Source organism: Micropterus dolomieu, linkage group LG16 (assembly GCF_021292245.1).
Source record: "Micropterus dolomieu isolate WLL.071019.BEF.003 ecotype Adirondacks linkage group LG16, ASM2129224v1, whole genome shotgun sequence".
NCBI classification, from domain to species: domain Eukaryota; kingdom Metazoa; phylum Chordata; class Actinopteri; order Centrarchiformes; family Centrarchidae; genus Micropterus; species Micropterus dolomieu.
This window is the reverse complement of record NC_060165.1, coordinates 18,260,925-18,283,752: the sequence shown is the minus strand read 5'-3', so window position 1 is coordinate 18,283,752 and position 22,828 is coordinate 18,260,925. Positions and strand designations below refer to the sequence as shown.

Genomic DNA, 22,828 nt, shown 5'->3' with positions numbered 1-22,828 from the left:
GGGAACTACACAAGTTGTTAAATGTGATCTCATTTTGCTGGAAAGAACATTATAAAAGTATACAGTTATAGTTGTTATATCACCTATTTTGATAATTAATTCGTCCAGTCATTTATCAAGCAAATCATTCTTGGTTCTAGCTTCTCAAATGTGATAATTTGATGCTTTTTGCTGTTTATATTACTTTAAATTAAGCATCTGATTGTATAATTGGCACGTGAGTCAAGAGTGAAGCCCTAATCTGAAAGTGGGGTTAATTGTTTCAGTGAAGCTTCAGCACACATTTCATACACACATTAAAGGCATGCTTTAAAAGTTGTCTTGTTATTACAATGAGCACTCTCTCTTTTAGAACCTGTCACAAAAAAAAATCACAAACTCTAGGTTTTTCTGAAAGGTAAAATCGTGCTATGACCTCTGAGGCATGATTTTTGTCTAATAGAAGCATTCAGTTCATTAAACCTTCAGGTATTCAATAGCCATCATCACATATCTAGCTTAAAATTTGAATAATGACTGATGACCCTTCTCATGTGTCTGGCTCCGTGGGTATCAAGTTTAGCAGAACACTTAAATATGTCTTAATCCTTCATAAAAAAAAAAAAAGGGGGGGGGGTTCTTGCAAAACAAAACACCACCTCTTTGATGGATGACGTGATCTGGGGGACAATGATGCATTGAGCCAATATAAAAATCCAGTTGCTTTAGCCTAATTATGGGTTGAGTCATGAGAATAAGAAAGTCGTGGTCAGGTTGCCAGGGGCCAAGACGTGAAAGGAAAAAATGTCAGTTGGTGATTTAAAAAACAAAACAAACCTCCTCTTCTTTCTGTCACAAAGTGTCGAGGTGTAAGTGTTTCTGACTGTGTGTATATTGAGAAAAAAAAGGGGAAGAGCATTTGTGGAAGAGCGCAAAAAGATGTCCTTTAAGTTGGCAATCCCCAGAGTTTCTTATCAAAGTGGTACACAGGCAGCACACATGCTGGACGAATGATAGGCAAATGCTCCAATCCACCCAGTCATCCATTATAGGTGCTGTCATGCTCTGGAAATAGGAGCTACATGGTTGGTAGAGACTTCCATTTAATTTATTGACCTCAAGAGGAGGAGAAACCTGTCGTCTCAGAGGATTCTCTCCAGCTACAGAGGAAATGGTTGATTCAGTTTAATTCCAAGACTTAACCTACTGTATGGAGTGCTCATTCAAAGTCATCAACCTCGTCCTTTTTTATGCCTGCACTGCACCGAGAGCCCATCACTCTGTGTATGACTAACTGAGGAAAAGGCTTTCTTATCTTTTGAAAGGCCACAATGCCTTTCTCTTGGAATATGATCTTTATCGGGGAGCTTTCATTGGGTTTTCTCTCTGAAACACATTGTTTACACTTCTTACAGTTGGGATTTTATTTTCTTTATTTGGGTTATGGAGAATAGGTTTGAATGTTTTAAAAAGAGTCAATATAAAAAAAATCTGGGACATGGAGTCTGAAGTATTTAATCAAAACAGTGTTCGTCTGAGCGCTGCCACAGTCGGAAAAGTATAAAATCAATCGTGTGAAGGATTTAGACGGCTTTTCCTGGCAGGCTGACTACAGCAGCTGCCATAAGGCTCATTATGAGTTTCTAAGAAGTGCTGGGAGACATTAACTCCTAGGTAAAATGCACTACAATAACACCTAATTAAATATAAGGTTTGAATACCTATTTTAAATTTCAGAGAGCTTTCACCGTCCTCTAAACAGACTTAACTTATTCTTAAGTGAGTGAAATGAAAAGTTCATTACACAATAGGGTAGGGGTCTCTGAGCCAACTTATGATTAATTAAAAATGGCAAATGGATATTATCTCGCTGCCAGGCTCAACCTTTCTACAGGAATTTGAGCACAGGGGAGCATTTTTGGAGCCAGACACTTGGTAATTGCTTCAGTCTCATGCAGTCTCTCCTCTCAGAGAGCACTGTCTGCTGGAGGATTTCTCTCAAAAAAAAGGGGAAGGGGGGGATGTAGGCAGGGAAGTTGAAGAGAGTGTATTTTGTGTAATAATTTCTGGTGATAGTAACAGCTTTCTGCTGATCCAGAACCAACTGGAGGATTACATAATAAAGGCTAGTTTGATAATGTGGAGTACTTTTTAGATTTTTTAAAACCTTCAACCAACTAAAACCTGTCAGCAGCTCTGTGCAAACGAGCAAAACAAAGGTTTTGTCTGGACTACAAGTAAATTGGAATTGTTTCTCGAATCAAATCTTTCTCATTTGCAAGTGATCATATTGAATTTGTGTGTCCCATCACTAACTTATCTGAATGGGTTACTGCGGTAATGACTTAGGCGTCAGTAACCACATATGGTGGTGAGGCGGCTATCCAACACGCAAGCATGAGAAAAGGCGATCCATCCAAATAATCATGCTGCCCTCCTCTATTGCACCAGACAAACTTAGCGACAGAGTAGTTCTGCAACAGGATTCTGTTCAGCCACTCTGATGCACTTCCGTAACTCTGGATTTAATATTGTTTGCTGTGATGCAAAAGACACTTTGAAATCTGATTTTATCCAGAGTCTCCAAATGTAGCTTGAATCAGATTAGCAAAAATTTCATTTGATGTTTTCTGCTGTCAAGACTTTCTAAAATCAATGTGGATACAATTGGATATACCAAACAAAAGTATTTGGTCTTGTAATCTGAACAAGGCCAAAGAGACAGACAACATTGTTTTTCATGAAAATTGTACAGTGGCAATATATTGTGGCCTCCCAGTCGTTTTGCTCTTTTCTCACTTTCTTACAGCAGGCGCAATTTCTGTTGAACTACAAGCCTCTGCATCTTCTGGCAGCTAAAACGTGAATACTCACACTAAAAATAATAATAATAACTCACTCTAAAACACCTATTTCGCTCTTCAAACATGTTGTAAATAGGACTAAAAGCATTTTTTCCCTAATATCACTGTCAACATATCTTTTTTTGGGGGTAGAAATGTATCTCATATCATATAAAATAATGAGTATTAGGACAACAAACAAACATTGTTTTTTTCCCCACCTGTTTCACAGATGATAAGAACTTTAGGGAACTTGTGAAGATTATCCAGGCAAATCCTTATTTTGACGTGTTATTAAGTCATAAACACAGGAAAGAAAACTAATTAGATCAGACTTAGTCAGACTAAATGGATCACCAAAATAGTTTTTTCTTACTTGCCTATTAGGGCTTCCATATTACTGTATGGAACTCAACACAGGTAACACCAGCCCCTGTTTCTACACCTCAAGGATACAGACAACGCTTTTTGTGAGTAATAACCATGTTGAATGTATTTCCTGTATTTCAAAACATTTGAAAAGCACTTTTTTTCAACATTTTGGTACCTGCTTTGCTTACATCCGTATTTACTTGCTAGCAGTGTTCTTCTTTACTGCCTTTTGTTGGCACATTGAAGTGTTTCTTGGGTCATTACCGCCACTTGCTGATCAGTTAAATGATGTAAACCACTGGCATTGGTTCCACAAACAGACATCCGTCAAGGAAGAGGCAGGAGGCCCAATTTCTCCATTGATAACAGCCTTGATAGTATATTCAGCCTCTATCTCATATTCTGAGCAAAGGTTGATTTAACTTCAGCCAAGGTCTGTGACATCTTTAATATAGTACATTATTAATAATCAACATTATCAACATGATATTTTTGAATGTGTTGAACGTCTCTTCTTGCTTTGGACTACAGGGGGTAGAGAAATAACAGTTTTGACAAATCAAATCAAACCCGTATGGTGACTGTATCTACCTGTGACACGGTTTCAGAGATTGACAACAAATACAACCGTGACTGACAGTGTAGTGGCAGTGCAGACAATCAAAATGTTGATATTGGAATCCAGCACAGTGGAAATAACACAAGATGAAAGATGGAAATACCCCAGGCGATTCCTCTATCTCATGGGACTTGGGACAACTATTGTTCTTTTTCTCCTTTCTCCTGAGCTGAATGTACCAAGTTCAGGTTCAGGAGTGGTCAAAAGTCATGAGTTCTCAAAATGCAGTTTTTTGAAATGTAAGAAATCATAAATCAACGTAGAAGTAGGGATAAACTTTACATTCCCCAAATAGCACACACTGGTAACACTTTAACTGTGTAAAGAAAGCCTCTAACGATAGTCTTGTCTCTCTTTCAGAATGACTGGACAGAAGCACTTGACACGGGTGGCTGTGATGGCACTTCTGGTGCTAACGGTGATGGCAGCTGAAGGAGGCAAAGCAGAGAAACAAGGTGAATCTTGTAAAGCGAAGGACTGATTCTTCAATTATGGAAACATCTACAGAACAAATCTACAAAAGGTTCAGATTTCCTTTGTAGTGTAGATTGAAATTAAACGGGAGCACTGTGATGTTCTGTATGAAATCCATTTTAAATGATTACATTGTTAAATACATTTCCTTTAACAAAGAAAAACATCTTAGTATCTTAGAAAAACATAAAATGTAACTGATGCTACACTGGTGTCAAATTATGACTTGGCATTTCACAGCTTGTTTGATGATAGACGGAGAAGCAATGTCTGTCTGTTAACCGCATCAATATTAAAAGGACTGGCATACAGTGCTCATCACCCCACAGAAGTCTGCACTGTGAGAAATGTTCCTCTTTACAACTTATTCTGCTGGACACAACAAAAAATAGCCTTTGGGGTTGAAGTAATTTGTCTCCTTTGAGAATTTACCATATCTTACAAGAAGTAAGTCAGACACCTCTTGGGTAACTTGGGCAAAGGACAACAACATTTAGCCTAATTTAAATTCAAGAAAAAAATGTCTGCAGTTCTGGTTATACAAAACATGTTAGAATCTTGGTTATTAAACAGAAACTGCAAAGTGCTACTTGCAGTGTTTATAAAAGTATTTAGCCCCTCCTGGGCTTTTTCAGATTATTTCAAGGCAGATGTAATGGGTTTAGGTGCTTGTGCTAATTTCCAATGCAAATTAACTTTTTTTCTTGAATTTAAATTAGGCTAAATGTTGTTTTCTTTACCCAAGTGGGAGTTATCTGACAAATTTTGCCTTTCTTGCAAGATATTGCTGTTTGTTTCTGGTAAATTCTCAAAGGAGACAAATTACTACAACCCCAACGGCTACTATTTTCATTTCATATATTTTTAGAGTTGTGTCCAACTGAATAAGTTGTTAAGAGGGACATTTTCACAGTGCAGCCTTTTGGAAGGTGATAGCACTGTGTGTAACTCCTCTTGGGAAAAGTCGTTTTTATGTTGATGAGGTTAATTGACAGACATTGCTTCTCCATCATTAAACAAGTAATGTAAGTAATAAAGTCATATTTTGATACCAGTGAAAAATCAGCTCCATTGCATACACTTTCTTTGCTACTTAGATAGATAGATATTTCTCTTTGTTGAATTAAATATTTTTAACAAGTAAACTCATCAACTCAAGACATATAAATCTGAACTTGAGACCTGACTGCAGTGAGACTGGACCTAAAACATGATCCCTTACATGACTTCCCCCTGAATGCAAAAACCTTAAAGTGTGAAGAGGGCTGCTAAAATCCATGGGAAACTAAATATAAGACAATGTCTGGCAAACTTTGCAAGGCCACACATGGACTTGAATATGTGTCTATATTTTAAATAATTGATTATTAGGCCTTAACTTGAAAGAACTTCTCAGCTATGTCAAAACTAACTATTACACAAGTTTTAAAGAAAAATGTTATGGGCATGTCATTTTAATGGGTAGCATTCAGAGATCTATGGACTTGCATGTGGACTTGCTTATGAAGACTTGCTTATGTGACTGTATTGTGCACTCAAAAACCTTACACATGTATTGAGCCTTTGCTTTGACAAGAGTTGTCACTTTGAACACTGCACTACGTCCACTAGTTTCAATTGACTGGAGACTTGACTTGATCTTGCCCCAAAACAACTCTGTATCAAACTTCATCTGGCTTCATCTAATGTTAGAAGGTTACAGAACTGGTGCATGTGTGGTCCTTCAGGAAAGAAGGAGCGCAAGTCGGACTGTGGGGAGTGGCAGTGGAGTGTGTGTGTAGCCAATGAAGGGGATTGTGGACTTGGTACCAGGGAGGGAACGCGTACTGGCACTGACTGCAAGCAGACCATCAAAACCCAGCGCTGCAAGATCCCCTGCAACTGGAAGAAGAAGTTTGGAGGTAAGGGAAGACTTTTTAGACTGGGAGGGAATATGGAAATAGGTGTTATGTGGGCTGGAAGAAAAAGTCTACTTTAAATAGTATTTAAATAATCTAAGACCCAGAAAACTTCCCTCCTTCAGTACATGGCTCCCATCCCTCTCACCCCACACCTTCCCCACCTTGTATGCTGTCATTCACACAAACAATGGTTCCATTTTCACAATAAGAATGAGTAAGCTAGCTAATTAGAGGTACAACAGAAATGTCTGCTGAGGACGTGATACATCGTCATGGAAAAAACAGGAATAATCATCCTGCTTTGTCATTTGCTTTTTGGGCTTGAGACTGTGCAGCCTTCACAGCTGAAATGTCTTACAGTGACAAGCCTGAGGGACTTTTGTTCCCCCAGTAAGGCCTGTCAGGCAGGAGCCCGCTGCTCTGCAATGAGCCTGTCACAAGTGATGAACACACTGCAGGAAATAATGGTCCCGCTAAATAGCTATATAGATTATGGTAGCAAAAGTTTTTGGAGAAGTGGCAATAAGTTACATGCCTCTGGCCTTTTAAATTGTGAAAAGTTACTTGAGAAAAGAAAAGAAAAAGGCTAGCCCATCTTGTGTTGTAGAAGCTGAAATTCCTTGCAATCTGATCCACTGACCTTTCCTTATTTAGGATATTTTTGCAATTAAAAAGATAAATAAATACTGTAACATTTGGTGCCTATGCCCCACAAAATGCATCAGAATTGGTGTGAAAAGACCCTGCAATTTAACTCTTGCAGTTAAACCTGGATTCAGATATGGTGCTGCTAAATAAAAGTTCTGCCACTGATGTAAAGACTATTTTGCTAGTAGACTACTATGCCAAGTACTGGTACGCAGCATAGCATTAAGGAACAACACATGACTTTAGGTACTATTACAAGAAAAGAAGCGTAAACTTGGAATTATGAGAGTCGTTCCAGACTATTTTCAAAACTGTTACATGTGATTACAATATTAAACTCCAAGAGATCCTTAAAAACAAACAAGTGAAAACTAGGTTAACAGTGTTTTAAGTTTGCAGCACATGGCCCAAATTGTTTTTTGCAACTCACAGGAATATGAGAGCACAATGCAGGGAGAATATAATAGTTGTGCTTAAAATAGGAGTGTGTGTGCATAACACTGTAAAGCCAGGTTTGTCGGCTGCTTGACCCCAAAAAAGAGGACAACTGTTTGGGACAGGTGACATGGGTAACCAACACTACAGCTAGTGGGTTTCTATACACTAGACCATAGACATATTCGTACAGCGAATGCACAGACGCAAAGCCCAAAACAGAAGTGATGTTGAAAATGAATAACCTAATAACATATAATACAATAAATACTAATAAATTATTTTAATATGCAAGGAAATATATTATTCTTCAAGACACTGAAGTTTTCCACATCAAAGTGAGATACTTGTCACTACTCCGGGATGCAGACACAGTTGTATAATGTCTTGTCTGCATTTGGAGGCCCTCTCCATAGTCTGGAAAAACACCCTAATGTCATCAGTGTTACTAGTTTGGGCTTGAAGACAATATATTTATGCTATATCTAGTGAAAAAACAAAAACAATAATAGCATACAAGCATGTAGAAGGATTCAAAGGCCGTGAAGGTAATAATAAAATGTTTTATTTGATTTTAGAATGTAATATATAAAAGACAGCTGAACCAAAATATAAAATCTAGACTTTCTTAAGCTACTGTATTTAAAAAACAAAACGAATTACATTATTGTGATGGTAAATATTATCTTTATAATTCTTCTTATTATTATAATGTAGATGTAAGTGTGTAATACATCAACAAAACTCAATAAATAGCACCAATGTACAATGATAATATTTGATTAACGAAGAATATAGACACCAGGCTGCATCATACCTTATAAAGATATGTAAGTTTATTCATGGATAACCCCTTGAGGTGAACCATCTCGTTTTAAAGGGGGTCCATCTGTTTCATTTTTTTCACAAACTGGCCCTGTTGCAGTCATGTGGAGAACATTTTTTTTTTCAATGCTAAAAATATTATGAATGATCTCCTGAACTAATTTTGAGTGAAGAAATTGGCAAGATTGTAAAATGATCAGATGTTTTCCAATCATTCTGAAATCTATTCCCGCAAATAGGACTCTGTTTGGATGAAGGGTTGCTGATGAGTCGGTGTGTTCACACTTGTATATGACACCTTAAAGAGGACATGGGCTGCCTGCCAAATTCCCAGGAGCCAGCAACGAAACTCTCTCTCTTTGAGACAAATTATAGAGGCGCAGGGTTTTAAAGTTGGATGCTCAGAAAGTCCCTGTAGGATTCTTCCATCAATGGCCCTGTCACCCCCTCTCTCAACTCTCCGTCCCTCCTCTCCTCACCCCTTCTCTCCCCTCTCCCCTCCTCTGATGAGCACCCTGGGAACTCAGAGGCAGTGACAAGGGGTCTGACGCTTTCATGTGAGAGGAAGCTAAGGAATGAGTGTCACAGCCTCCAGGGAACCCAGCTAGAGTGGCAACAAAATAATGGAAGGAGATATTAGAGACATACAGTACACAAACACACACACACACACACACACACACACACCTACACACACTTAGGCTTCTTCAAACACATTTCTATAATATACACCAGCCACTGCTACTATTTTCTAGAGCAATTTTGCATCCTCTGGGGTTGAGATTAAGGTGGGCTAATGAAAGCTCATATGTGAAATTTATTTGATGTGCTGCTGAAAGTACTTTCACTTCTCTGCTGCCAAAATTTTATGTGTGCATTATGTCCAGGATGAATGGGAGCCAGGCTGTTTTTGATTACATTCATCTGTCAGCACGTTTCTTCATATAGGAAATATAAGATCAAATCTGTGAAGCCCCATCTGTTCCTGTTAGCAGAAAGCTATAAGCGTCTCTTTTTTTTTTGTCGTTAAAAAGAGTGTCTGGTGATGAGGTTATAGCAGATTTCACTCCGTGGATCTTGGACAGATTTTACTGATAAAGAAGGAGATAATAGTCAAGTATATTAAAACCGCTCATCAAACAGCCATTCAAAGTGTACGACTCACAACTCCTCAGACTCAAGGGGCTTGTTTCATTGACTGATTACAATTGACTTGCTTTTTATAACAAATATAGAAGCTGCATTTTGTCATTTTACCAGGTTTGTGACTTGATCATGCCTCTATTATGCCTCCTCAGAGCTACTTCACTAAACAAAAGCATCTAATTTATCATCTGATTTGTGTGTGCAGGGGAATGCAAGTACGACTTCCAGGCTTGGGGGGAGTGCGATCTGGCGACGGGCAAGAAGAACAGGACAGGCACGCTGAAGCGAGCGCTCATGGATGCGACCTGCGCAGCCACTGTCACAGCCACCAAGCCCTGTGGGAAAATCCCCAAGACCAAGCTGCAAGGTAAGCTGAAAAGGAATAAATCATCTCTACATAAATGCAGCCCTCGCTGGACATGTTGAACTTTTCAGCAACAGTGGGGCACACTTATGTCCCGTTGATAAATCACCACATTGTAAAAGAATATGGCATGAGGTGAAGATTCAGAAACATACGCAAAACATGAATTAATTTTAATGTTGGCACTTAACCATTCAGGGCTTTCTTCATCCGACTGTTAAACAACATTGGCCAAGATACTTTTTACAAAAATGCAAGTACTTATTATATAGTATTCACTGGAAAAGTAATTATACTATCAATTAATAAAATCGTAATTTTACTAATTACTCAACAGCAAAGTAGTTAGTTACTTGTTGCTTTACTTCTGTTGGTCAACTCAGCTTAATCAAAGGTGCCTTTAAACAACTCCAAAAGCTCTACACCCATATTCTGCATAGTCTGTATTTAACTTAAGGAAACTAGAAAATGAGAAATAAGGTTTAACTAGTAGCCCGCCTATGTTTGGGAGATATTTACTGACCATCAACTGCTAGCAAGTTAGCAAGGGTGGAGAAACAGCAGAATTTACACACCCTCCAACTATGAACTACTGTAAACCAGGTGATTGCTAATCTCTATTAAAAATATATGCATATGAATGCAGAATCTGTAGGCAAGAGACAAGAAGAACTCTGGTTTCTGTTTGAAATCCAGGTAGTATTGACCAATCATGTTTGAGTAGGCTTTGGTTGCATGGAGGGAAACAGTCCAAGTGGAGAGCAAATAAGAAGGAACGCATTGGCTGAAGTACAATTTCAGAACCCAACAGCTATTGTCAGATGAGGATTTAGCTTATTGTCAGTCTCGGAATGCTAGATCTTTGCTTTTTAAAAATGTATCTGCATTCAAGTCAGACGATAGCCACTGGGTTCTGAGATTGCTAAACGATCTGCAAACAATGACCGGTGGCATAACGTGATGGATAACTTTGAAGTTATTAATATGTTATAATATTAATAATGTGCAACAACTTGATTCCTTCAAGAATTTGTGGTGTACCAACACATAGCAGAGTACTGACTTTTTTTTACGATTAAACTTATTGAAGAAGGTTCTATTCTGAAATATTTGTATTTTAAATAAAACTTTTCACCCAGTCCACCCAAATTCACCCAAGACAAACCAAGTCTTTTTACCAGACTTTTTGATGGACTTGATATAATGATAACATAGACAGATTTGTTGATCCTAAAACCTTGCATGCACTACCCTTTTGAACTAGTTTAAAAGTGGGGAGTGTTATATACTCTAGAGAAATCATGTCAAGGTCAGTTTGGATGAAGATGACTGACAAAACAAACTTCTGAGAAGAACAGTTTCAGTATTTTCTTGCGTTGTCAAATCATTGTAAACAGTTTTAGGGAAAGTTAGATTAGTTGGTTGTTTAATTAATTATAGCTGAAGGGATGTTTATCATTTGGGTGTCTCTGTTTCTTCGGCTGATTTTCCTCCTGACAGGCTCGTATATTTGGAGCCTTTTTGAATGTTTGGTGTGTTTTAGCTATAACTCACAGTTCTCTGAAAAATCTGAAATTAAAATACCTGAATTTAATTTTAATTGTGGTGAATTAGCATCAGTACATGTATAAAGGTATATTTCAAAGATAACTTTCTTTAACCACTTCGTAACAATTATTGTGTTCAATAGATAATAGTAGAAAAAGTTCAATAGCTATTTATCTTGTCTCCTGGTATGTCTCAAATTGATTGTATCTTTGGTAAATCCAACAAACCCTTAGAAATTATTTAAATCTCAGGCAATGAGATTTACATTTGTATTCAATCCACCACCAGCATGATGGAAATCCACCTACTTAAGTGCTAAGTTGACGTGGTGAGTGACAGTGTTAAAGCAGGGGTGAATAGGTTAACTCACTATTCAAATGTAATTACATGCTTTTAGCTTTATTCAATCATGTCAATGAAACTGTAGTCAGGAAACTTTGTTGCTCCAACTTCCCACATTTTACGGGAAATAGGCAGGTATCGGAAAACTTGAGCTGACTCAAGATTTGAACTAAGGGAGAATATTTAATAACCATGTGGACGCATGTAGAATATTTTATTGTCTGCTTCAAATGATTGGAATAAAACTGGTGATAAGAAAGCACTCGATTCATTCCAAGTGAGTCAATGCCCTTTGTTAATCATGTAAACAGGGATGTAACTGACCCAGTGTGAATGCCCCATTGTCCAAACAGGATTATAATGAGTGCAGAATTGCTGGCAGTGGTCATAAACTGCGCCCTTATCACGCTCAGCAGATGACATGCACACAAGGTTTACACATGGAGTTTGCTTAACCTTACTGTCACTTCGTCAAACAGCCACAGTCAGGTGAAGCCCCAAATAACAATGATAAGACAATGTGAGCTCTCTGCGACATATTTATATACTACAGGATGTCTGCAGCGGCAGTGCTGCCAACTGTAACACATCTGTCTGCTCTGATGTTTGTCTTAAGATTTTATGCCAAAGTGTATTTGACTTTCAAAGGAGGAATCTGTTAAATTTTTCACTGAGTAGCACATCATTAATGCATTGTGACAGGAAGTTCCTTGAGGAGCTGTACTGTACTTGCCATCTGTGATTCCACAAAATATATAGTACACGAGGCCACTGTTAAAACATATAGTAGGAAGGTGTATAGAAGTGTGGGTGAATGAGTGTCATTCACTTTGTGTGACAAATAGTTATATGTGCTGTAACGTGAGACTGTACTCCCAAGAAACATTATGTAATCTGTCGTTTTAGCAAATGCCCAATAATGACATATGTTTATGTTAAAGTGACAAAGACCTCTAGCAGCCACAATAACCACTCTTCAGCCAAGGGAACTACATTACAAAATTATTATTTCCCTGTTAAAACTGGAGGACTTGTTGTGTAATGTCCATCTATCAATTTGTCAATCCATTTTCTACATTGATTTATGTTGTCCAGAGCATAGACTGTATAAAAGAAGTGTGTGTGCCCACCGTGACGAGATCCATTGGTTTGTGGACAACCGTTTTGAAGCATCGAGTTTGGCGAGTCTTGTTTTTTGGAACCAGAAGTAACCATATTTGGATGCAGGGGTGGAACTGGGGAGCGATAGGCATTGCTACACCTGACAGGTCGTGAAGAAGAAGACTTGAAACTAGGAAGTGAGACCAATAACCCATTAGGAAAGCATTTACTGAGGTAATAAATTAAATACAAAGGAGGGTCATTTTGTCATATTATCATTGACCTCTGTACTTCTTTTTGCAACCAGTGCAATCAAATTTAATTTTTAACATGAAGTTTAAAACTGTAAATGCATATATTCACATGTATTGGATGAGCATGTGTGCATGCAAGTGAAGATGTGTTTGGTTTGCAGCCATGTGTGCAGCACTGTGCACCTGTGCGCATCAATTCTAATGAAGGCCAGATGCGTATACGCTGAGTGACAGCCTAAGAGGTGTGAGAGCTGAGAGCAACAGAGAAGCAGAGGGAGGATGACAGTGGTCGAGATGAAGGGAGGAAGTTGGGAAGAGAAACTCGCTTTCTGAGCGATGTGATTGCGTGATTTCCCATGTCTGCCAGTTGGAAGATAAGCCCTAGGAAGCAGAAGGGTTGCTGGGAAAGAGAAAGAGAGGATGGTGTGCACAATGAGGTGTGTACGGGAAGAGAAATTGTGTATGCTTTTCTATGTGTGTCAGGGGATGGCAGAGATACAGTCCACAGCAGCGGGATCAGAGGGCTTATGAAAAAAACAGAAATGTTTGGCTTCAGAGTCACTGAGATGGGGAGAGGAGAGGCTATCTAACCCCCGGATGGGAGCAGAGATCTGCCCAGCCGAATCTGGAATTCTGAACAGCCACCTTGGGTTTTGGAGATAGGTTTTCCCTGACCGCTGCCGGTTACTGTGATGGAGGTAGCATCTGTCATTTGCAGATTTTGGAGGAAACAATGCTAAGAGGCGCCTTGGGAGCGATCTGAGATTCAGAGTTGCGTGTCTTTGCTGTCTAGCCCAGGTGAAACACAGACCCTGCGGAGCGAAAGAGAGAACAAAGAGTGACAGATATGAAACATTATGAATGCCTGTAGAAACCTCAAGGTCCCCGCCTTCTCTTTCAGCAGAACAGGAGTGCGTAGCATGTGAGGGAGTGTTTGGATGCCAGAGTTGATTTTAGGTTAAACAAAAGGCTTTGTAGAAATATTTCTGGCATCTCTGAATTTTGCATTAGTCTTTCTGGACAGACAGGTGTTGATGTTAAGTCAGAGCCACACAGAGCATTATTATTACACTCACAATATTTATGCCCGGCAGAGAGGTGTAACTGCAGAAACTGTGACATTAAAAAAAGAAGGTTGAAGTTTGTAGAATGGCCATCAAAACTGTGCAGCAGGTGCCTAATAACCTGTAATTTTATGCCTTTTTAGGCTTTCGATTTTTCTGTGATGATGACCTCCTTGAAATTGTTCAAAGGCAGACTGTATCTTACATTACCCTATCTTATGGCAAAGTGCAAGGAAAATGCAGTACTGTCTTGTCCATTTTTAACTAAATTGTCAGTATGATATATTCATCTATAATGAAAATGAACACATTTCTTGCATTAGCTGTGTAAGTGGCTATCTCCCTGTGACATCTACACTGTAGCTATTGCAGTTTGATTCATATTCAGAAAGGCTGTGGTTATCTCTAGCCTCAACTATTGCAATTGCCCTCCTAGCGGGTCTTCCAGCTGGTGTGGTGAAACCACTAAAAATGGATCAGAACACATGTCACTGTCAACTGCCAATGGCCTCCCGAATCAAATTCAAGTCACTAATGCTTGCATACAGAGTGATTACTGGGTCTGTACCTATTTACCTAAACTCCATAATACAAGCTTACATTCCTTCTCGGCCACTGCCCTCCTCAAACAATGCTGCCTGGCTCTGCCATCCCTACACGCCAAGTCAGTCCCGTCTGTTCTCATCTGTGACACCACGATGGTAGAACAAGTTACCATACAATCAGAGCAGAGGTGTCCCTCTCTAACTTCCAGAAGCTCCTGAAAACTCATCTCTTCCGAGAACACTTCCTCTTTTAACATCTCTAACACCTAATCTCTAACATGCTCTTCTCCTTTTTATCTCCTTACAATTTTCTTGTATTGATTGCACTATTTTGTGAACTCTTACTTCTTTACCTAGGTATTTCCCCATTGATGCCAAATGAGGAAAAATGTACATGTAAAATGTAAATTTGACATGTTTTCTTTAAAATAGTTAATATATATTTTCACTAACAAAAGACCACGCCTACGAACGTAGAAGATTTAAAATGGTTTATTGCTTCTAATGGAGCCTAGATAGATTGTAAGAAAATAAGAAATCGAGTGCCCAGAGGGTGGGCTGAGGGATGTAGAGATGGGGGAGCCGTCTCTTAGTCCGCAGACGTGCGGAAACCCCCAAAGAACTTCACGTTTCTGATATCGTTTAGGTTATAACGGATGTAATTGAGGTATGCTGGTGAGGACCAGCGGCCAAAGATTTAATTTTGTTGTCTGGGATTCCCTGCCTGGAGACGGCGGAGGCAGTTCTGATGTGGAATGGATGCCCAAAGTAGAGTTTGGGGGATAAGCCGGATTTGGATAGAATTTGACGGAGGTGTTGGTGAAACCAGAAGAGTGTGGCTACTTCCCTGTCTCTGTGACGAACAGAGGATCTTGGGGGGAAGCGTGGCTGGCTATTCTATTGTATTGGTTTGTACGGACTGAGGTAAGGATAAAGGTAGATGGGTTGTGGTAGACCAGATTGGTTGGTTTCACTGCGTTTGAGGTGATAAATGAGTGTGTCAGCAGATTGTATGGAAATGACAGGCCATGGTGGCGAATAGACTCGGATGGTATTGGAGGCTGGAGGTGGTGAACTCTGAGCAGCGAGAGAAGCCAAAATGCCAGTAGGAACATGGATTCTAAGACTCTGTCCGCGAATGGAGTCAGATAACCCGATCCGTGCAAGAAAGAGAGTCAGCGATTGTGTTTTTGTGGCCTGGGATATGGGAGGCTCGGATGGTGAATTGGTGCTATGCTGAAAAACAAGGTGACCCTCTGCATGAATTGCATTATGAATGGGCAATGGGACCGTCCTCTGTTAATTATGTCTACCACTGCACTGTGTCTGTGTATATTGTGAGTTTTCTTGGACCGTTTAGACCCCCAAAGAATGGCTGTGATAGACTGAGTAGGTGTCGTAGATGGTAGGGGAATTCGGGTGGCCAGTCCGCTGCGGACCAACTACCGCCGTAGTAGCCGAAGACGACATCTATGAAGAGCTGGATGGCTTCTGGCTTGGTGACGTGGTCATCGTGGAACAGGGAGATGCCGTTCCAGGATGGAAGGAAATGTAACCGTGTTTAAGCTTCATTGCATGCATCGTCTAGTTTGATGTGGGACGGAAGCGGCTATGGAAAGGAGATGTGACGAGAAGTAAAGACCTTGTGGGATGATCTGGGTGGTGTAGTTAAGTGACCTAGTAGTGAGAGAAGACGGCGTGTGGTGCAACGGTGGCCAGAAGGAAATTGGAAATTAGCAAGGAAATGCGGTGGATTTTCTCAGGGGCAAGGATGCCTGGAGTAAACCTGAGTCCAGGGTGATGCCCAGGAACTCCAGTGATGTGTTGGGGCCTTCTGTTTTCTCTGGGGAGAGAGGGAGTTTGTGGAGTGCAGAAGTCAAGATGTTGAGGCCATAAGATGGTGGCGTAGAGGGCAAAAAGGTGAGGTAATCTGTGACGTTAATATATGTTAAATATATATTGTTTGATATATATCAATTAATTAAATTTAGTTATGTCTTATTATTTATTTATTTATTTCATTTTATCTTTTAATACTAAGGTTAGACAAGCTGCGAAGTAGTAGCACCTTTCCAGAGAATGCCGAAAAGGTGCCAGTAGTCGGGGTGAATGGGAAACACTTCGAAGCGCTGGTGATATCTGCCTTGGATGGCTAGGCTCTTTGCCCTGCGGTGCAGGCGATGGTGTGATCGATGGTTGAGTATTGCATTGGGACTTCGGCAGACGTGTGGGAATAGCACATAAAAATGTACGGCGAAGTGTTAGATGGTACCAGAAGATGACACCAATGGAAACCCGAGCTTGTGGTGAAAAACTTGCAACAGAGGCAAACATGCCTGAGACCGCAGCAAAAGGTGTGCGGCTGTACGTATGTACTCTGCAGGTGCAGGTCTTTATTATACAATTTATGGTGCACGCACATGAGGAGAAAAAGGCGCACTCTTCTCTTTCTGTCGGTGTGTTGCTTGCGTGTTTGGCTGCAAGCAAACCATTTTTATTTATTTATTTTTTATTTTATTATTTTTTAAATTTATATTTATTTATTTATTTGTTTTGCGATCTATTTAGAAAAAGTAGGCACACGTGTCGACTGAAGTACTGTATTTACTGGAGATGTTTTGATTCTATTCGATGCCGGGCTGTTTCAGTCGATACTGTAAAGGTAGAGTAGTAGACTGCGAGGGTGCATGCTGAGACCGGATCTGATGGTGTGCCGCAAAGGTTGCAGGTCAAGATGTGGAAATAAATTTGGGGTCTAGAGTGCCCCAGTATGTCCCTTGGTTGGACTGCCGCACGCGGCCGGCAGCTTGAGACGAAAAGAGGACCTGGTAGGTGTGGAAAACCGCTGCCGCCGAACCGCAAGGCCAGGTCTAAGATTAGGGACAGGTAATCGTCCAGCTCTGGCCTGCAGTCGGGGGAGACTGAACTTATATTGTCGGGGTATGAAGAAAAAGTGGAGTGAAATTCTGCTGGTGTAAGTACTTTGGATCTGTTAGGAAGTGGTTGCTTGAGTTCGATAGGGCTGGGAACAGTTTGCGGTTCCCTGGGAATAAGAGGGTTATGGGAGGATGGATTAATTGGTGAAGCGAGTTTGGTTACCGCTGGGGGTGGTAGGGAGGGGGGAAAAGAATAGACAGGAGGAAAGGTCTGGCCGATGGCAGAGTCGTGGGTCGCCTGTGTGGGTGCGGTCTGGGTTTCTGCGGTAACAGGTATAGAGGCAGGAAGGACTGAAGGTGCCAGAGGAGATGGGATAGGGTAAGTAGGAACAAGGGAAGAAGAAAGGATGCGGGGATGGAGGGATGCGTGTGCTCGGGTTGACAGTGCTGTTCCAGACGTAGGAAACGAATGAGAAAGGGGTTGGGGTGGAGCTAGGTTCGATACGACCTGGGTCTGTGTGTGGGCTGATGAGTGGTTGTATTCTGCGCCTTCAGCTGGGGGATGCGCCGCCGAGTCGCTGTTGTTGCCCCGGAAGTAGCGCTGATGAACCGGAAGTACTGAGGAGGGTCGGCTTTGGGGGGATGCGGGCTGTAGCGATTCCTTGTACCACTAGAAAAGTTTTGCTTTCCTGTCGGAGTGATGGAAGGAGATGTTTCTCTTGTTGAGTTGCTGTTTGGAGTGGAGGGACGGTTGGAGTGCTGGCTCCGAGGTTGCTGGTAGCGATAACGGCGATTATCACTCGAGCGCCTGGACCTTGAGCGGGCCGGCGAACAGTGGCTAGTCGAGGCTGTTTGCTCGGAACGCCAAAGCCGGGATCTCCCCCTGGAACTGCTGGCAGGCTAAGGCCCAACAATATTTGAATTGCCGGAGATCGTAGCTGAGATCGCCGGGGAATATGAGTAGCTGAATGCAGCTGACGTTTCAGATGAAGTTGTTTGGGAGAAGGTGTATCTGACGTTAGATGCTCGTCGAACATGTTGCTGTCTGAGAGGTTGAGAATGAGTTCCGAGTCCGTCGGAGGTAAGTGATTTTGTTTGTTTGTCACGCTCATGAGAAAGCCGAGTCAAGGGGAGGTGAACGGAAACGGTGTGCTTAAGTACTTGGTGTGCGGAAATTGGATGCGTTTGAGGCGTGGTCTTAGTTCCCGAATCTAGTTTATAAAACTTCATTTAGCAGTAATGTGTAAATTAAACAGATGACAGTAGAGAAATGACAGAAAATGAGGGAGAAAGAGTGCATCATTTCTATAATGTGATTGAATGTTTGTATGTAAAATATGTGTCAGTTAAATTAGTATATTATTTCCCTCTGAAATGTTGTGAAGTAAATGTATAAGGTAGCATAGAATTAAAATACTAAAGTTAATATATAAATGTACTTACACTTCAACTCTCAACAAATGTCACATTCTGCTCTTAACTCAGTTTTGGCCAAATGTCATCACCGTGTTTTGGCTCAGGGCTGATTTGAGCTGGAGAAGTCAGCAATGCCTGATCATGAGTCTGTGTCAGAGGCAGAGAGGAGAGGGAGCAGTGTCATGTAGTGTGCAAATGCAGCAGAAAGTACTCCAGCCTGGTATGAGAGTTCCCATCTCATATATGGAGCATACACAACAGAGCGAGAGTGAATCCTTTTCTCCATCTCTCTCCCTTGGGTGCAGAATATGCTGACAAAAACATCAAAGGTAGCGGGGAGGAAAAGAGAGAGAAAATATTCAAACAAATGAAAACAAGCAAACAAATGGGATGGAAAAGTCATTTCCATATTGGAATGGGTGAGAGTGTTTTGCACGTCAAATTCTTAATGCCCATGGAAGTATGCAACCAAGGGGACAAGAACAGATTTCTAAGATTTCCTTGTAATGCAAGTTCAGAATGCAGACCTGCCAACACACACCAGGTTTCTTGTGTATTGTAAGTTCATCACCAGACGCCCTCTTACAATTTATTGTTTCTCCCTCAAACTTTCACACTGAGTCACATATAAGCAAAAAAAATCAGTTGTGGGTCACTTTGACCTGCAGTCTGAATGTGGCCTAACTGGTTGCAGTATTCTTGCGTGGGCGTGTACAGCAGCTGTGGCCTGCCTCTGTCACCAGATTCGTCAATAATTCACATACTACTGGGGATTTTTAAGTTGCATCTTACATCTACTGCTGCAGATATGATCGTACAAGTGAGCACTACATTACAGCAGCCTTTGAAGAAAGAAATTTAAATTTGCAAGATCGCATTGAGCTATGGGTTCAATCTCACTAGAGTATAGTGATACTGCTCTGCCCTGCAAGCCACTCAAGGTTTCACAATACTTCTGCTTCCAGTCACATATTGAGTAAGCACATCAGCATCCAGGTAACATTTTGTTTGGGGCTGATCTAAGACAACTGGTTACCTTGGGCTTAGAAAATACCCAAACACATTTCAAGTTTTTTTTCGAGGCTACAGCCATATTTACCACTACATTACATTAAAGTAATTTAATCTCTTAATAATTTCCTGGGGGCGAAATTCCCCTAGGTGGCGTAGTTGACATTGTTGCAAGCCATCCCCTGCTTATGCCACAGGTTGAACAGTGAGAAGGTCCTGTATTTTAACCTAAATGTTGGCAGGTATGAAAATGTTAAAAGGTTGAAACTCTGTTGAAATCTCATTGACTAAGCGTACTTTTGTTTGACATTTGACAGCCAGTTGAGTTGGGAACCTAATCAAAAGTGATGTGGGAGGATCTAAATTTAGTGCAGTAGTAGGAAGTTGCTTTGGATTACTTACATGGTCTAAACAAAACGGTGTGGATTAGCCAGTCTGATATCTCTGTTCAACATGTCATAAAATGAAAAGAGAGAGATTAACAGGAGCAAGAGATTAGCAGTGCCAAGCATCTAAGAAATACAAAAAGATGAATATATTTTGAACTAATTAACATGTTGCATCTTGTTTGTTTGGCTGTTTCCCACTGTTTCCAGTATTTGTGCAAGCTAGCTGACTACTGGCGTTAGCTTCATATTTAGAATACAGATATGGAGGTGGTATTGATCTTCTCATCCAATTTTTGTCAATAAAGTAATCAAATCAACAAGTCAACTGCCATAAGGCCGAGACTTTAAAAGTTGGAAAAAAACATTACCACTTCCATCGGATCAACCTTACAAGTAGCTCAACTAACTTACTTTTTGTTGCTGTTGTTTCTATGGTGAAAAATATAAAAGTGCACCGATGCTTAACCTATGATTAAATGTTACACAATAATAAACCCATAACATGGAAAACTAGCAGTTTATCTAATTGATCAAACCTCATACAAAATATTTGGTATGCAATTGAATGCAAAACAGTGTAAAAAACTGTCTAATATGCCTCCTTATATGATCCATATGAAATGTAAGTGGTGTGTAATGTAATATATATAATTTTACGTTTTAATTATTAAGTTCAAAGAAAAAACAAAAGAGCAAGACCACTTCCTTATTGCTGAAAGGCACAAGGCCAATATCAGGATAATTCAGCCATCCTTAAGTCATCTCTTTTGCAACCACAAAAATCTTCAACAAATGTCAATTTAGATTACCCATATTTACACACTCCTACGCACATACACAGCTTTCTGTAACAAGAACCCTGGAACCAAGTCTTGACCCTCAAAAAGCCCTTTAAACTTGTGGGGTCCAGCATTTTGGTCATGCCCACACACACAGACACACATAAACGTGTATGTTCAAAGAATAAAAGACACAAAAACAAGCTGACAAGCAGATACACACAAACATCCCAGCAGATTGACAGTCCAACAAACTGCTAGCCAGGAGCTAGCTAGCCAAACCGCTGCAGGTTGTGCTCTCTTCCAGTTCACCAGAGCAGAGAGGCCGCAAAGCAGAAAGGGAAGCTATGGACTGTGGCTTCTGTCATGGCTGCCAGGTACCAATCCACTGTTGCAGTAAGTTGATAAAGCGGGTTTTCACGGGGCATACACCAGGCCACCGAATCAGTCCCCAGGAGAGAACAGGAGGAGGGATTGCATGCGGTGTCACAGCACTAAACCTGCACTTTGGCAAAAAACAAAAACAAATTAAAAACTCTTATGGATGATTATTTGTATTACAATCTGAAGCAGAGCATCTGTGCTCTTCATGGACACAATGGGATTTGTGTATTTTCAAAAACAACACCTCCGGCAGAGAAACTGTCAAAGTAAACACTGTGGGTTGTAACTTGTTTGTCTTTTCTCTTCTTGCAGATGCAAAGAAGCAAAAGAAGGAAGGCAAGAAGCGAGATCGCACCCAAATGGACTGATGAGGTGGTTTGTCCCAGGGAGGAAGGAAGAAAAGGATGGAAAGACGTCCACTGCCCTATTTCAACACGGTTCCTCTTTGTATGTCCTGTAGGTTGACAATAGGAGCCTATAGAGCTTTGACAAAATCAGTGGAAATATGACTTTTAGTGACAATGTTGTTTTACTTTTTCTTCTTTCTAGCACCTGATAAGAAACAACTTGTGTGTTGCAATAGGAAATATAATACTCAGCGGTAGGGACAAATAATGAATATGAAAGAGATTTGTTTACTAGTGTTTACCTAATGATGTAATTGCTAGGATTATTTTCTTAAGAATAAATTGAATAGGATTTGTTTTACAGTTGCATAGCCTAACTCTAATTTGGAAAACTCTTCCATGTCCCGACTTAATGAAGCAGCTTGCTAAAAGTGAAGCTCTAAACATCTCCACTTAATTAATTTGAGCAAAAAGTTGTGCATTTGCAATTTTTAAAAAGTGGCTCAAGTTCATAGAACACTTTTCCTCATTACTCTGTGCTATATGATATTTTTCTTTTATTTCCAGTAAGAACAAATATAAGCTAGTTCTTTCTGGAGGCTGCATGAAATAGCTACTGTACAAGTGTGCAAACTATAATTGTTTTTAGTTTGTTTTCCTTCTGCTGCTCTGTTGTACCTCAATTTATACCCACTGATTTTTACTCTCCACCTCTCCACTGTAAAAAAATAAAAAAATAAATAAAAATAAATAAAGTCCTTCCTATTGTAGGCCTCAGATGGAGTTAGAATTTCCCTTTTTTCCTAATACATTTCCAAAAATAAAAATGAACCAAAAGAAAGGAGGCAGAAAAGATGTTTATTTTTCACCTTGTGCATCCTGACAGTCAAAAACTCCCAAACTTTAAACACATTTTGATAGATTTTTATTTGAATTTCATTCTGAGAGAATATGGCACAATGTAACCACTTAATGCAGTTCATCTTACAGTGTCGTAGGTGGCCAGCGATAGTGACACTCAGATTCATTGTCCAGAACAAATAATCAATCAAGAATGCATCAAAAAGGAAATCATTACCATTGTTACTGTACAGCAAGTATCATAGTAGGGGAGGGGGAGGAGAATAAATGAGGGATTTCTTTTGGGGGGGGGGGGGGGGAGGGGG

At 40.2% G+C, this 22,828-nt stretch overlaps 1 protein-coding gene across 1 annotated transcript in view; it reads left to right on the top strand.

Annotated features, from left to right (window-relative positions):
* ptn (pleiotrophin) overlaps positions 1 to 22,439 on the top strand; it is a 59,213-nt gene extending 36,774 nt beyond the window's left edge. The window contains exons 2-5 of the mRNA XM_046072291.1: positions 4,174 to 4,268; positions 6,015 to 6,188; positions 9,448 to 9,609; positions 21,628 to 22,439. Coding sequence (XP_045928247.1) covers positions 4,174 to 4,268; positions 6,015 to 6,188; positions 9,448 to 9,609; positions 21,628 to 21,683 — 487 coding nt within the window. The 3' untranslated portion in view covers positions 21,684 to 22,439. The remainder of the gene's footprint in view (positions 1 to 4,173; positions 4,269 to 6,014; positions 6,189 to 9,447; positions 9,610 to 21,627) is intronic.
* Positions 22,440 to 22,828: the final 389 nt, after the last annotated feature.